The following is a 17,596-nucleotide window of genomic DNA, read 5'->3' as shown; positions in this document are numbered from 1 at the left end:
TTTTCTTAGATGGACATGTCCTTATTCAGAGCTGATCACATCCATCAAATCTTGTGATCTTGACCTTCTATATATTCTATAATCTTCCAAAGGGGAACCACCCAACACTCTTAATTCTCTTAATGTCTTGGGTGAAGTATTCAGGTTCATTTGGTGCTTTTCATTATTGCTATAAGACCAGACAACATCCCTTTCTAGTCATACATGTCCTTGACTGATTTTAGATCACTTTTCACATGCATGACCTTGTTAGAAAAGACTACTGCTCATTTCCCTCTACCCCATGGGCATTTCTTTTAGTGAACCTTGGGTTACTTATAACTTTGAGATTCCAGATCCTGAATTTCCATGATTCATACTCATCATGATTTTCCTTGAAAACTTAAGGCAGAGAGGACAGCTTGGTAGAATGCCAGGCCTGGAATTGGGAGGATCTGGGTTCAAATATGATTTCAGATACTTCCTTGCTATATGACCCTAGGCAAGTCACTTATCCCTGTTTGCCTAGCCTTTATCTTAAGAGTTGTTGCTAAGACAGAAAGTAAGGATTTAAAAAAAGAAAATTCGAGCAGCAAATGTCTGCTTATCCTACTTGTTTGCCACCTTCTACATCCTAGTAGCTCCCTCTGCCACCCTCCTTGAATGCTGCACATAACTCTGGTTACCAGCAAGCATAGGGGAAGGATATAATTTTGAAAGTGCAATAATTATTTGGTAAATAAAATGCATTTAAAGAAATTTTTAAATAATTTTTTTCTTTAAAGAAATACATATTGTGTAAGTTCACTAAGAGATAGCTGGTGCCATGGGGAAATGTTCTTGTTTTAGCAATCAGAAGTTCTAGTTCATTGTCTGGTTCTGTTATTCACCAACCCTTTGGCTCTGAATATGTCACTTATAACTGTCTTGGAGCCAATAAAATTTGATGGCCCCTTCCAGTTCTTTAACTGTGATCCACTAAGCCTTTAAGTTGAATAGTGAGGTATAGTAGGGAGAGTAAGGTGAGAAGGAAAGAAACAGAGACATCCAAGATGCAAAAGACAGGGTTAGGAAAAGAGTCTCTAAGGTAAATGCTACAACATGTTTGAGTCAGTTATAGATTTTGTGGTTTTTCTAAGTGGTACTAATCAAAAGTGAAATATTTGCTAATGTGATAATTGATATGTTCACAGTCATTCAGTTCGCTGTGGGCAGTCCAACTCAATTCACTGTTCTAATGTGTGTGGCAATATTCTGAATTGTGGTAAACACAATTGTGCTGAACTGTGCCATGCAGGTGAATGCCAACCATGTGGTCTTATAGTACGCCAAGGTAATTGTTTTTATTCTTTTACTATCTTTTGCTATTATTTTATTATGTAATTTTCTGTGAATATCATGTAGTCATTGTACAGTGTTAAGGTTTTTCTGCTACTTCCCCTTTACCCTCCACGCTAACCTCTGTCTTAGAAGCAATACTAAATATCAGAAGAAAGTAAGGGCTAGGCAGTAGGGTTAAGTGACTTGCCCAGGGTCACACAGTTAACAAGTGTCTGAGGCTAGATTTTAATCCAAGTCCTCCTGACTCTAGGCCTGGCACTCTCTGCCATTTTGCTGCCCCTATTACTTTCTGTCATAAATTTGTAAGGATTACAAAACAGAATGAAGTCTCTTATTTCTCCTGAAAGTGATATTTATGATTTATTTTTATTTTTATCAAGAGTTTTCATCTAATAGCATCTTCATTTTTTCTTTTTTTATACTCGAAGAATAAAATTAAAAAAAATTTTTTTAAAGTTTTAAATCTCCTACCAGCCACATTCTGTTTCTTTAAAAGGATTTATAAGATGTCATTACAAATTTGTATTTTGAAAATTTTAAAATATAAAAATTTAGGACTAGAACTTGTTGGGCTCACATGCTTTTTATCATGGCAGCTAGATTTAAAAGTGAGATTGTTGGAAAATAATAAATTGATGGAATAGATAATTCCTAGTAGAATCATATGACCTTATATAATATTGCTATATAATAAATATCAGGACCATTAGTTCTTTAACATGAAAAAAATGTAGGAAGATGAAAGAATCCTTAATTTCTTGAACCTTTAGCATAAAAATGTTCTCATTTTAGACTGGATTCCTATAAAATGCAAGTTATTCATTGGAATTCATATGTGATTATCTAAAATTCTGACTTAGTCAAATACAAATGAATAAGATTTTATATCAGAATGTTTTAGTGTATGTTACAATAATAATATGATTAGAACTTTTAATTGTAGAGATGCATTGACTCCTTCTTATAATAATGTCCTTGAGAACTCTGTTATTGATGAAAGTGTTATAACATAGTCCTTTTAAAATTGACAGTCTTTTTTTTTTTTTTAAACTGGGCCAGTCAGTTCATCATTGTAGGGAATTACCAATAAGGAATATTTTCTACCAATTTGCCTTCTCTGCAACTTAGAGCATATTTCCAGTAATGAACTCCTTAAACACAGCAGAGGACTAAGACAAACTTATGCCAAATTCTTTATACATTCTATTGTAATAAAACACCAGTCAATATTTCTTGTGTTTTTCTGGGTAATTTAAGATTTTCTGTATCTTCTTTTTAAAAATCTGTTTTTGTTATGTTGTTGTGTTGGAATTTATTTTTGAAATTGTTTTCTTAAAGTGTGTTACTGTGGGGCAACTTCCCAAGATGTGTCATGTGGAACAGATGTAGGACAGTCTGATGAATTTGGAGATTTCAGCTGTTTAAAGATATGTGGCAAGTAAGGCTTTATTTCATCTTAAATATAAATAGTAAGATTGTATCTTAACAATAGTCATGTAATATTCTATTGTTTTTCTTAACAGGAAATTGAAATGTGGGAACCATACGTGTTCACAATTATGCCACCCTCAGGCCTGCCAACTGTGTCCACGACTTCCACAGTTAGTGCAAACTTGCCCTTGTGGTCAGACTCCTCTTAGCAAATTACTAGAACTTGGATGTGTTGAACGTAAAACATGTATGGATCCTATCCCATCATGTGGAAAAATATGTGGCAAACCTCTCACTTGTGGCTCCTTTGGTAACTAAACAAAATTCATTATCTTTAAAGATTTAAATATGTCAACAATGCAAAATATCCAAGTGGAATATCACATTTTAGTAGATAGATGCTTCTGTAAGTATTTGAAAGAAATTGTTAAAGTATCATTTTTCCAACATATAGTTCTCTAAGTTGTGTCTCATTTACTCAAATAATTTCACCTTTTTATTTATAAATATTTTACCTTTAAAATTGAGTGATTATGCTATGATAATATCTCGGGTGGAAGTATAATTTCTCTCAGCAAACTACATTGTTATAAGCTCTTCTGATTATATGACCTCAGGTTTTCTTGGATAATCAGTACTTTAGAAGGTGATTTTGGACAGAATGGCTCTGGATATCTTGTGAACAAATCTAACTCCTAGATCCAGTTAAATTATGGCTATTCTTTTGAACACTGTACAAATGTTCTAGGAGTCGAAGTTGATATAGCCTGTGTTCTATAAATTGTAGAAAAGGTAGATAAGAGATTCTGGGTCTCATAGAAATAATGGAATGTGTCATAATGGAAAAAGTCAAAGTTTGAGAGTTCATAGCTTATCTCTGGTAAACTTAGATAAGTATTTATTAAGAAACAGTGAGTTCCATTATCCATTATTTAGTATTTTTTTTTTTAACGTTTTATTGACCCTTTTCAGTCCTGCCGATGGGTGTCCTATAAGACACTATGAAATGTTATGTGTGGGCTAGTGGAGAAAGAAGCCAGACCAACCTGGGTATGAATACCACCATCGACAACTATTGGTTGCATGACCCTGAGCATATCCCTTTAGCTAACATTTCTCCAGGCAATTCTCTAAGACTCTAAATTATATATAAGCAGGATTCTCTTTATCATTGAAATCCCAAGTCCAGTCCCTGTCCCTAAACCCATTAGTAGTAGTAGTAGTAATCATGAAAGCTAGGGGAGAAACTATTTGTCTTAAAGTTTTTCTGGATCCCTTGGGATAATTTTAATCCTTAAGACAAGAATTGGGCCATATTGTACTTTAAGAAACTCTTATGGTCTTAGTCAAATACTTTTGAAATTAGTACATTCCTGAAGATGAGTGACTCAGCTGTAAGATAGAGAGTTATGTGAACATATGCATACAGTACATCCTCATTTAGCCCTCACTTACTTGGATGTATAGATTATGTAGATTTTTGCTTGTTTGTTTGCATCTTGTTCCCAGGTAGGGATGGGGAAGTGGAAAAGAATGAGGTCCATCTCAGTCCCATAGACAAGCTAAAGAGGATGTGAGGGTATGGCTTTTACCTGAAATTGACTATTGCATGATAGCAATGTCTTTGGCTAGAAAAACTAAAATGATAGAACTCGAAGTGGAATTCTATAAGTTTTCTGATTGAGTCCCCTAAATCCTTCCACCTCAGGAATATCCCTGGTAATTAGTTGCCAATCCTAGCTTAACTTTCACAATGCAGCCCTTTGAGTTGTGGGACAGCTCCAATTACAAAGAAGCTTGATATCTATTAGGCTGCTAATGTCTAGTTGATTGTGAGGATTGAATAATGTTTTACCAGTAAATATATATTCCATAGAAATAATGGAATGTGTCATAATGGAAAAAGTCAAAGTTTGAGAGTTCATAGCTTATCTCTGGTAAACTTAGATAAGTATTTATTAAGAAACAGTGAGTTCCATTAATTAATTAATAATTATTCCATCAATTAATAATAATCAATAATCAATAATTAATTAATACTAAAATTCTATGAATTTATGCAGTAAATTCATAGAAGGCTGGGGTTAAAGTAAACACAATTTAACTTATAAGTTGATTAAGATCAAGTCTCACAAAGAAAGGGAATTCAAAAGTATACGTTTGGATTTCCACAAAGGACCACATAGTCCTGGGGCATTTCCTAGGGCCAGATGGGAGAAAGTGAATTTGGTGGTATTGTCCAAACTCTTCTTTACATGTCATCTTGATAAGAAAATAGAGCAGGTTTAGGATGGATTACAGGTGAGTAAATGAGGATTGGGGGTGTCAGTGAATAGATTTTTTTAAAAAATTGTGACATAAGGGTTGGGGGGATTACCATTTTATAGGATTATAGAATTATAGTTTTAGAACTAGAAGAGACTTTAGATAGAAATTGTTTTTCTCTCATTTTGCAGATATTCTAACTGAGGCCCTTTAGGAAAAGGTGATTGTTCTAGGGCCCATGGCAGCTACTTTATTTATTTATTTATTTGTTGTTTGTTTTCTCCTTCATTTAAAAAAAGTTATAGTGCAACTTCTATAAATAATAGTCGGATGACTGAACTAATAGTTTAAAAAATTTTAATATGAGTTTTAAATTTTTATTAGATTTCATTCATACATGTGAAAACCTCTGCCATGAAGGAGACTGTGGACCTTGTTCTCGAACATCCATTATTTCCTGCAGATGTACTTTCAGAACAAAGGTAAATTCAAAAACACTCATTTCAAGTTACTGCTATAGATGTTTTTAGTCATTGAATCAGGAGAATAAGGAATTTCTGATTTTTCAAGATGTGGTTTTAAAATAGAATGTTTTTAGGGATCTTATCAGCAAAACTGAAAAATGAGCTGCTTTGACTCATGCCTTAATTACATGCCAGTCACTTTTTTTTTAACCCTTACCTTCTGTCTTAGAATTGATACTAACTATTGGTTCCAAGGCAGAAAAGCAGTAAGAGCTAGACAGTTGGGGTTAAGTGACTTATCTGGGGTCACACAGCTATGAAGTATCTGCAGTCAGATTTGAACCCATGTCTACCTGGCTCTAGGTCTCTCCATTTGCTAATTAGATGCCCCTCCAATTATTTATTATTGTTTGAAAAGGAATAGGATTTGAAAATTCTTGTCAAATTTTTCAGAAAGTCAAGTTAGATCTCTTTATTATTAAAATTTATATTTCTTAGCATACTTTTTCAAGGAAAATAAAATCATTTTATTTTTTGCACATAGGAGAGAAGGTAGGGGTTGTTTTCCCATTTTCTATGTTGTCAGATTATATATGTGGGACATCTCATATATTATGAATGATTATGGGACCATTCAGTTTGTTTTTTAGGCAGGCCTTTTGAGTTCTTGCTGCTTGCTCATTTTATACTTCCAAGTCATTTGCTCAGGGTAAAGATATAGTTTTAGGTCTGTCATCTCTTGTCTAGTTCAAAAGCTCTGGTGGAGGTGGAAATTGTACTTTAAAAGTTATTAGTAGATGTCTAGGCTCAAAGGATCAAAGGTTTAGAATTGGAAAGTGGGACTGCAGAAATTTATGTTACAGATGAGGAAACTGAGGACCAAGAGTGACGAAGATCACATAGATGACAAAACTAGAATTCGAACTTGGAACCCCTCTGTTCCAGCTCCACGCCAGCCTGAGCCATTCCTTGTTACAGCACTAACCACTCCTTTTCTTTTCTTTTCTTTTCTTTTTATTTTTAATCTTTGTGCATATTTTTTTTTAAATTTTTTTTATTTTAAACCCTTAACTTCTGTGTATTGACTTATAGGTGGAAGAGTGGTAAGGGTAGGCAATGGGGGTCAAGTGACTTGCCCAGGGTCACACAGCTGGGAAGTGTCTGAGGCTGGATTTGAACCTAGGACCTCCCGTCTCTAGGCCTGGCTCTCAATCCACTGAGCTACCCAGCTGCCCCCCAGATTTTTTTTTAATCTGGGGATCATATCAACAAAGTGGAAACTTTGCATTGTGTCGGTGTGGTGATCCAGACTGGCAATTTATCTATAATTTATAATTCTAGAGAGTCACTTGGGAATATCTGCATTATCCTTACAATTCCCAATGTTCAGAACCTGAGTGATCTTCATTATTTCCTTCTCCCTTCTCCCCAGTATTATTCAGTTGACAAGTCTTATTGAGTCTACTTCCACAATGTATCCCATTCATTTCTTTCTACTTAGGACATTGGGCCTGGAGTTAAAAAGACATGAATTCAAGTTCTTCCTCAGACATTATGTGTATGACTGGTTAAATCACTTAACCTTTGTTTGCCTCTGTTTCTGGCATAATAATAGCACCTACCCACTTAGTTGGGATATAATAGCACTTACTTTCCAAGATTGTTGTAAGGATCAAATGAGACCATATTTGTAAAGCACTAGCCAGTGCCTGACACATTCCCTCTCATTAGGCACCTCTGTGCTTCTTCGTGAGTCATATTCTTTATCATTAGACTGTCCTCAAGGTCAGGGACTGTCTTGCTTTTTTCTATGTCTCCAGCACTTAGCATGGTGCCTGACACATAGTAAGTGCTTAATGAATGTTGCATTTTCCTTCTCTTTGGTTCCCTGCTTTACTCCTTTCCCACATGGAAGTTCATCTTTCACATAACTGTTAAAAGTATTATTTCTAATGTTTGCTTTTACCTGTGTCACTTCTGCTTAAGAATCTTTTGTGATTCTCTTTTCCCTCTGACTTAAAATTCAAAATCTCTTTTAAGGCCCTTTACAACCTGACTACAACTTTGTGTTTGTGGCCTTATTTTACAAACCTCCCTTTCATATTGATAATCAACACAATATTCCATTGCCTTGGTACAGGAGAATCCCTGATTTCCTACAAACCTCATCTCAAATGTCATCTCATTACATGAGACCTTTCCTGATCATCCTCCTCCCTTCTTCCAACACTCAATGCCTCCCTTCCTCTCACTGGCATTACCTTGTGAAGTGGTTTACCTCAGGAAGTGAGTCTAGACACCGAGAAGTTCAAATTAGTGGAACCAATATTTATTTATCAATTGTACCTAACTGGCCAGGGCAGTTTCCTAGTGAAGGCTGCACCTGACTGAAATTACAATGCAGTTTTTATAGGGTGCAGATACAAACCAAATGTTCATAAAGGACACATAACCTTGGTGAAGTAAGCAAACTTTTATCTTCTAGAAGCCGTTTTGGTTATTATCGTGAGGTCCAGGACTTTCCATCATGTATCTTATCCTAGACTGTGAGGCAGCTATAGGGAGTTACTTTCTCATGGATCCTGACTGTGTTATTTTAAGCTGACTGACCTTCACGGAAAGCTCATTTCTGATTTCTACTTTTCCCCAGGGAAAAACAGATTTTCTGGACAATGACTTAGTTTACCTCACTTCACTTGTAAATCCTGTGTGCTTTTAAACTTTTCTTCCCCACAGTGTGGGAAAATAGAGATTTACAGTGAACTGTCATTGGAGTTGTGAACTGGTCTAATTATTCTCGAAAAAGATTTTGAACTATGCTCACAGGGCTATCAAACTGCATACCCTTTGACCCAGCAATAGCACCAATAGGTTTAATTCTCAAGGAGATTAAAGGAAAAGACCCACATGTGCAAAAATATTTATAGCAGCTCTTTCTGTGGTGGCAAAGAACTGGAAACTTAAGGGGAATGGCTATCAGTTATGGAATGATCGAACAAGTTATGGTAGATATGATAGAACAAGTTATGTGGTGGAATACTATTGTACTGTAATGATGAGGATGAGGATTTCAGAGAAACCTGGGAAGACTTATTTGAACTGATAGAGAGTAAGTGAGCAGAACCAGGCACCAGGAGAACATTGTACATAGTAACAGCAATGTTATAAGAATTATTAACTATGAAAGATAAAATACTCTGATTAGTGCAGTGATCCACTACAACCCGAAAGGACTCATGGTGTAAAATGTAAAACATTGTCTACCTCTATTGAGAAAACTAATGGTCTCATAATAGAGATCAAAGCATATTTTCTTTCCTTTTTAATTTTTCTTCTGCTTTATTTTCTTTTTCTTTTTTTAAACATGGCTAATATGGAAATATGTTTTACATGACTTCATATATATGATGGACACCATATTTCTTGCCTTCTCAATGAGTGGGAGAGGGATAGAAGGAACTTGGAACTGAAAATTAAAATTAAATTATACTTTAAAAAACTCCAAACCATCTCCCTCCCCTCTGTTTCTCCTGGGGCTTCCCTCCTCACCACTCACCAGTGTGAGCTTATTGAAGGTAGAGATTGTTTCATTTTTGGTTTTGTATCTCCAGTAGCTAGCACTGAACTTGGCATAGAGTAATTTGTTACAAATATTTTTTGTTGTGATTCCTTTTCTTATTTCTTTGATCTCCTTGGGGCATAAGTCTTATGGTATTGTTGCATCAAAGGGTATACAGTTTAATGACTTTTGGGACAAAAATCCCAAATTGCTTTCCAGAATGAATAGACCAACACACAGTTTCACCAACCTTGCTTTAATAATGTACTTGTTTTCCCACAGTCCTCTGGAATTTATAATTTTCCTTTGAGGGATCTATCTTGAAACCAAAGCTATCACAGGTTCCCTTTTAAACTCCTTTTAAACTCCTTTTAAAATTCCCTATAGGGAAGTCTCATGGCTTAGAGGCTAGGGTAAAAAAGTCTAAAAGTCTTGGATTTGAATCCTACCTCTGACACCAGCTGTATAATTGTATGATTAGTTGTAAAATATGATAATAAGTAAAGTGGGGATTACACTTCCTAACTTAAAGGAGAGCTTTGACCCATAAACAAAATATCATGCAAAAAATTTTTTGTAAACTTTATAAATTGATGTATAAATGACAGCTATTAACACAGTTGCTTTGTTTCAGATATGACTATTAATAATTATTATTTCTTTGTTTTCTAGGAGCTGCCATGTGCTAGTCTCAAAACAGAAGGTAAATAAAATAATGAAACACCTTTACTACATAAGAGTAACCAAGAAGTGGGCAGGATAAATTGTATTTATATTCAAAGAATACTCAAGTTAGATTTAAGTATCATCATGAATAAGCTGATCAATATTAATAATAATTAAAATTTAAAGTGAACAAAATACTATTTTGTCTAGGTATTTGGATTTCTTGCTATCTTGCTCTAAATTATCTTTTACTGATACATTTTTTTGAACCTTTACTTTCTCTCTTAGAAGCAACTCTTAAGACAGAAGAGCAATGGCTAGACAAATAGGATTAAGTGACTTGTCCAAGGTCACACAGCTAGGAAGTGTCCGAGGCCAGGTTTGAACCCACTGGGTCTTCCTAGCTCAAGGCTCAACACTCTTATCCACTGTGCTACCTAGCTGTCCCTTACTAATATACATCTTTTATTTATTTTTTATTTTTTAAACCCCTTACCTTCTATCTTATAATCAATATTGTGTATTGATAAAAGGTAGATTTGCCTAGGGTCATACAGTTTGGAAGTATCCAAGGCCAGATTTGAACCTGTCCTCCAGACTTCAGATCTGGCTCTATCCAATGAGCCACCTCACTGCCTACTAATACATTTCTAATCAGTTAGTGGTTAAATTTGCTAGATTCTAAAATATATCTATCTTCTCATCCAAATGGAGATTCTTTTCAATGATGCAGAGCATAAGCCATCCTTTTTTTGTTCAGTTATTATTTATGTTGCCCTTTATGTTCACAATGAGTCCATCCAATATGGAAGCTTTCTTACTTTCTCCTATTATTGTGAGAATACCAGTGAAACATGGTTGTGCTCCTATCATTATTGTCTCTCTACACATGACCAGCCCATCTTTTCTTCCTATGATATATTTTCTTAATGATATCTTGTATTCTCTCTTTTCTCTGAAGTTCTTCATTGGTTATATGTTTTAAGCTGCTCATAGCCACCTTGTGCCTCTCCATTTTCCCGTATGTGATATTCGTCTTATATTTTTTAGGGACCGTAATATGCTATGCTTTACTGTGATATAGGATGTCCCAAAAGGCTTATTGCAGTTTTCATCTATTAAAGCTTAAAAGTACACTAAGACTTTTAGGACCCCCTATATAGCAACATAAATAGAATATCAGTATTTAAAAGATAGGCCTTTGTTGCCATGAGAATTTGAGTCATCAGAAGAGCCTTGTAGTTTCCTACATTTGTTGATTTTTCCTTTTTGTCCCAGATTAACATACTGATGAACTGACAAGCTCAATAGGTTGTATTCAAATACATGTTATAATTTGGGCACTATATATTCTTCATCCACTTGACTACATCTATTTCCAGTATGGATTGTCAGGCCAATCTCTTGAGTAGGTATAGATTTCTTCCAGGAAACTCCATAGTGTTCATCTTTAAATAGGACAGTCTTTCATCATCTTCAACTTGGTGCTAGATTTCCTCCATCACAGTGAACAGCTTTTGTTTTTTACCTCCTTTGATATTTATCAGGGGATATCTTCCCTTCTGGTAGATACCTAGCATCTTAATTTATCAACACCCTTGCAATTGTTACCTTTAGCATTATTCTTCTCTATATACACTCTATACACTCTATATACAAGTCCAGCCCAGCTGTTTTTCCTAAATTTGTCATGATAGTGCCATTTCTACCTCCTCTGTAAGCACAAGTGGAACTGTGAGGTTAGGGTGCAAGTATGTTGGTTCCACTGTTCTTAATGGTGAGGCTTGTTACAGTAATTGCTGCAGATATTTTCCATTTGTCTTTTATTTGATTATTCTAGTTGGAAAAAAAGTCATGCTAGGCTTTCCCTAATGCAGTTTTACCCTTCATTGCTTCTCTTTGCTTTTTGAAATAATACTGCTCATACTTATACATTATCTTTTTTTGTATGATTTTACCTATTATAAATTGGTGTTACCTTTGGTCTTTATCTTTCTCAACCTGGGCAGGTAAGTCATAGGTTTACTCAAAGATGCTTTTTGGTCTATTTTTACCTTTCTTATGTCAGTGGATTTATTTCAGTTGAACTTCTGAATAAGATTACACTAAATCAGTGTTAATGTAATTTCTAATATCGGCTTCCCAAAATTTGTTTTAGCAAAATCAGTCGATTGATTGAGTTTCAGTTGTATTTTTTTTATTGCGTTTCAGTTGTATTTTTTTAAAATGTGTGTGCAATATGTGTGTATAGGTGTGTTACATATATATACATGTGCGTGTTTATATAAGTCTATTTGTGCTCTCTCTGTCTCTCTTTTTCTTTCACATACATTTGTGCACCAAATTCAATTCATGTCTTGTGTGTCTTGCTTGTTAATATTTACTTTTGAATTTCTTTTTACTCTCTTAGGTATATTTAAAAAAGTGTTTCAATGAGCTTTTATTTTTCTCATTCCATCTTTGCTCTCTCAAGTCAGTAGTCGTGATTATGCAGCTGATTAAGGAATAATTCACACATCAGATATAATCTGTTTAGTTTTTTGTGATGTTATTTTTTCAGTGTTATTTGGAATATCTGGGATCTGCCAATGCTTTTTTCTAAAGAAAATACTCAAGGGGTCAGTGAGGTGGTTCAGTGGATTGAGAGCCAGCTTAGAGATGGGAGGTCCTGGGTTCAAATTTGGATTCAGACACTCCTAGGTGGGTGACCCTGGGCTAGTCATTTAACCTCCATTGTCTAGCACTTACCACTCTTCTGCCTTTGAACCAATATACAGTATTGATTTTAAGGTGGAAGGTAAGGGTTTTAAAAAAATATATCCAAGATGTAAAGACATGATGGTAATTGACAAGTTGTTGGATTCTCTCTTTCCTGAATCTTGTCTTTCTGTATAGGTAACCATTTTTATCTTTTTTTTTTTTTTTTTTTGGTCTTGAAGTCTCTGAGTATCAAAAAATAGGGAAGATAGGACCTATAATTTAGGGGAAAGTTCAGATTTTAATTTTTTAAGGACTTCTTAAAAATTCTGGACTAAATACTAAAAATGTCATTTCCAAGAGGATGCTCTATGAAATTATGAATTCTTGCTTTAAAAAATGTATGTATATATATGTATAGGTGTATACATATATATACATATGCATGAGTGTTTATATAGATAGATCTATTTGTGTTTTCTCTGTCTGCCTGTCTCTTTTTTCTTTCACATTTGTGCACCAAATTCAATTCATGTCTTGTAATACTGTCTTGCTTGTTAATATTTGCTTTTGAATTTCCTTTTGCTCTCTTAGGTACACTTAAAAAAGTGTTTCAATGAGCCTTTATTTTTTGCATCACTATTACAAAACCCCTTTCTGAATATTCCCACCTCCCACTGAAAAACACCCCCCAATTTTTTTAAAAACAAATAAGCATTGTCAATCAGAATGAATCCACACATTAGCTATATCCAACAATATATGTCACTTTCTAATCTTGGTGTCCATCTGCCCCTCCCCTTCCATGGAGTCATTGGTCATTATGCTGATTAGGGTTCTTAAGTATTTCAAAGTTGTTTTTCTTCACATTGTTGCTGTCTTTGAAATTGTTCTCCTGGTTTTACTCACTTCCTTTTGCATCACTTTGTACTACCCAGAGACCTCCTCAATTATCTCATCATTTCTTTATTATACAGTAATATTTACATTATATTCATATACCACAATTTGTTTAGCCATTCTCTGAGTGTCTTAAGAGGCAATTCAAGGCACCCCTTAGGTTCTAGTTTTTCTTTTCCTTTCTGCTTTTACTTCTTTCTTCAGGATTGGGAAGTTTGTTTTGCTTACAGTTATTCTCTCCCTATTATTTTCCTTCTTTATCTTTATCCTCTTGCTTCCCTGTTGAGTTTTTATTTATTTCCACATCAGACTGTGCCGCTTATATTTGACCTTTCTTTGTCCATTTCAAAATAAGAATGAGTTCCTTTGATGCCTCGTTTCTATCTCTTTCTTCATGTCTTTGCAGAAGTGGAAGAGGACTGAATAGGACTGAGGGCCATTTTGTGTTTTTCTTTTTTTTTTAAAGTGAGTTTCTAGAGACAGGTAATTAGTCACTAAGCAGACAGCTTAAAGGTGATGAGACTTTGTACTTAATAAGGCTGGTCTTCAAGACCCCTATCCAAAACCTTTCTATCATGACAGACCTGCCAAGGCCTCCGTTCTGTTAACTAGCCTTCAAGGACCCAGGGTCACCTCTAAGCCACAATGAGGCATCAGAGTAAAACTTTTTGGGTAAGAGGTATTAATTGTCATAATAGAAAATTATTGTAAATAATTGACCCATTATATATTTCATATAAAAAATAATAGACTTTTGTGTCTTTGCCTTCCATAATTTTGGAGAGGCTATTTTCCAGGCATTACATAAGTATGTATAGTAGGACCTCGTTTTACATGAACTCAGCACACAAATTCAGGTATCTGTGATTGGCAATTATAAAAAAATAAAATAAAGTTAGAAAAGTACATAAAATAAAAATTTTTAATTATGTACTAGATGTGTGCCATTTTCCCAAGTGGCATAAAATCTCACAGCAGTTTACTCATTCACACTCTTTGTCACAATGAAGAGCATTAGTATGAGTCATTTCATGGTTTGCACCAAACATTAGCTCCATCAGGCTTTGACCAGAGTTCTTGCTTGTAGCAAGTTGTGTCTGCATCAGACCAGTGCCTCTCTTTGTTTCATTAACACTATTTAGTTATTAATAATGACCCCAAAGTACAAGAGTAGTGGTGCTGGTAGCTCTGATAAGCCTAAGATAAGTTATAAAATACCTTGGTATGTTCATGTAAGAAATACTTATTAAATAATTGGGTTCACTATTATGCATGATTTTCAACTTATTTGTTGTGTAAAAAGAGGCCCTGCTTTTGAGGCAGCTAGTGGTACAATGGATAGAGTGCTGGGCTTGAGGTCAAGATGACCTGACCTCAGGCATTTATTAGCTATGTGATCTTGGACAAGTCATTTAACTACCATTTGCCTGTTTCCTCATCTGTAAAATGGAGCTAATACTAGGACCTTCTTCCCAGGGTAGTTGATTGCAAAGCACTTAGCAGTGCCTGGCATGTAGTAAACACTATGTGACTGTTGACTATAATTATTAAACATGTGGTAGTAGCCACTAGAATTGCAGCAAAAAGATGCAGAAAAGATAATCATAGCATCATAGATTTAGACTTGTAAGGGAAATTAGAGGCCATTTAGACCCAACACCTTCATTTTACAGTGAAATGACTTGGCCAGGGTCACAGTAGCTAGTAAGTATCAGAGATTAGATTTAAGCACACATCTTCTAGACTCCCAAATTTAGGACTCTATCCATTATTCAATGCTGACTCTGATTTGCTATAATGCTGGCCTATTATTTGTATGCATAAATTAATGTTAATCACTACTTAAACGCAACATTTTAAATATTAATAAATGACTTTTTTCATTTGACAATAGCTGATGCTACATTTTTGTGTGACAAGCGATGCAGTAAGAAACGATTATGTGGACGACATAAATGTAATGAAATATGCTGTGTGGTAAGTTTATAGAATTATAAAGTACAAAAATTATTTTACTAGGGTACCATAGACTTGAATGCTGTAGCCTGTATTAAGTATCTATTAAGCACCTACTATGTACCAGGCACTGTGCTAAACACTAAGGATAAAATTAATAAAAATAAAGACATTTTATACACAAAAGGAGGTGAGAACCCAGGTAGGGGAAAGGGCAGACAAAGGGATACTCAGCATATGTTCTTGTTCTGTGCAACTGAAACTAGGCAAGGTAGCAGATGCAAAGTACAGTTAGCTGAGAGTCTGGTTTCTGCTCTTTCTGAAGGCATTAAGAGGAGTTTGCTACTTCACCCTCTAGGCAGGGGGGAGAGGAGGCTGAGGGAGATGATGTCAGTCAAAGATGAAATTGGCAATATGGTAGTAGATCAGAGGTGAAGAGGCATTATGTTCTTTGGGAGTTGAAACCAAGCAGAGTAGCAGGCACAGACTGCACTGAGCTGTCAAACAAAGCAAATTAACACATTGGCCATGTCTGAAAACATGTTTCGCACTCTGTATCTCTTTATCTGCACTTCTTGGCCAATAAACAAGGCATGTTTCACCAAAAAGGGGCAATAGCAGTCAATCACTTTGTTGAACAAAGTTCCAAAGTCTTTAAATGTTGTTTTCCCTTATAATATTGTGGTCAATGTATAAAATGTTCTAGTTCTACTTATACTTTGCATAAATTCATAGAAGTCTGTTTCTCGGAATTTTTCATATTCAGCATTTTTTCTCACACTTTTCACACATTATAGTTATTAGTCACATACCACACTATGTTTAGCTAGTTCTTCTATTGACACCCACTTTGTTTCCAGCTTGAAGATATAAGAATTAAAAATGATAGAGGCTTGTATAAATATATAAATTAGTATTTTAATTAAAGCCATGCTGATAGATAAAATCATTAGACCATGCGCTTGTAAGCATTCAAAACTGCCGCCTCCATTTTGTCTCCTGTTTCCTGGCCATGGCCTACTCGCAAAAGAGCCCACTCCCTCCTAACCCAGGAGATTTAAGCTCTCCCCTGCGTCAAGACGTCGGAAACGGAAATCAGTTGGACCATGTTGGATCACGGGAAATGTAGTTTTATACATTTCCCAAATTTCACTTTTTACAATTCCCCGTGAGGTCCGGCAAAAAAAAAGGTTAGTCCTTTTTTCTTCGCTGGACCTGTAAAAATAAACAACTTCAAAAATTTTCAGGAATTTGGGGATAAAGAAATAGATGAACAAATGGTTAAAATTAGACGCATTGACAAAAACCAATTTGGGGCTGTCCCCCACTGGCATAACAGTGTACAATTAAAACAATACGTACAACTCAATTTCAACTCCCCATAGTTCAATCAACTGCACCCCAAAGTTCAAAGTTTGGTCTTCATGGTACAGTGAAGGCTTTTCAGACATCTTCATGTGTCCTCACCAAACAAGTTCGTTGTCTGGATTCTGGGGAGATGGCAAGATCCTTATTCTGAAATTATTCTCAAAAGAATTTAAACTTTACATTATAGATTACAAAACATACATTTTCTTCTAAGATTCATACAATTCCCCGTGAAATTACTCCTAAAAGAGTTAAATATACATATATTTTCACATTATCGAATTTTAAAAAACTTAACAGATATCCCCGTGAGGTAAATCTTAAACACACCTTTTTTCTAAAAAAGGGTACCTCAGGTCAGCTAAGGATGGCAAAATACAAAGAATAAAATTCAAGAAAAAAGAAGAAAAAAATTAACTTGTGAATGAAATGTGCAAAAATCTGGGGAAAATAAACTTAGACCTTTGAATGAAGGTCTAATTAAAGTGAATTGAGCAGTGTGCAATTACCCATCCAGGGCCAGGACATAAGGAAAATGTCTCTCTCTGATCTGACTTATCATCAGCTTTTTAGGGAAGTGAGCCAAATAATTAACCAATCTTAGGTGCTTTCTAGGAATCTAAGTCAAGGGGACCCACGTCCTCTAAAGTTTTAGAAAAGACTGGGACTCCAGGACTCAACCCCAATTTCCAAGCCCGAAAGTATTGGCATAGAACTGCTATTATGCAGATCTTAGTCAGTCAAGTCTCTGACCATGTGCTTTCTTTAGCACTATTAATGGCTTTCATATTCCCTTCTGGAATCAGAGAGGCATTTAAATCACAGTCCTATAGGCTCAGGTATTTGCTGTAGAATCAGAAAAAGGATAAATAATGATTATATATGTACTTCCAGTACAAGATGAGAAAAAGGGAAAATCAATTTCTCATTAGAAAAATGTTTCAAAAATCAAAAAAAAAAAAAAATATAT

General features: G+C 35.0%; 1 protein-coding gene across 1 annotated transcript in view; it reads left to right on the top strand.

Annotated features, from left to right (window-relative positions):
- Positions 1–17,596, top strand: part of NFX1 (nuclear transcription factor, X-box binding 1) — a 104,981-nt gene that overhangs the window by 23,859 nt on the left and 63,526 nt on the right. The window contains exons 7-12 of the mRNA XM_044661536.1: positions 1,173–1,312; positions 2,659–2,758; positions 2,844–3,061; positions 5,401–5,498; positions 9,712–9,742; positions 15,197–15,279. Coding sequence (XP_044517471.1) covers positions 1,173–1,312; positions 2,659–2,758; positions 2,844–3,061; positions 5,401–5,498; positions 9,712–9,742; positions 15,197–15,279 — 670 coding nt within the window. The remainder of the gene's footprint in view (positions 1–1,172; positions 1,313–2,658; positions 2,759–2,843; positions 3,062–5,400; positions 5,499–9,711; positions 9,743–15,196; positions 15,280–17,596) is intronic.

The sequence above is a fragment of the Gracilinanus agilis genome, chromosome 1 (genome assembly GCF_016433145.1).
Source record: "Gracilinanus agilis isolate LMUSP501 chromosome 1, AgileGrace, whole genome shotgun sequence".
Taxonomy (NCBI): Eukaryota; Metazoa; Chordata; class Mammalia; order Didelphimorphia; family Didelphidae; genus Gracilinanus; species Gracilinanus agilis.
The sequence above is the reverse complement of the archived record's forward strand: the minus strand, read 5'-3'. Positions and strand labels throughout refer to the sequence as shown.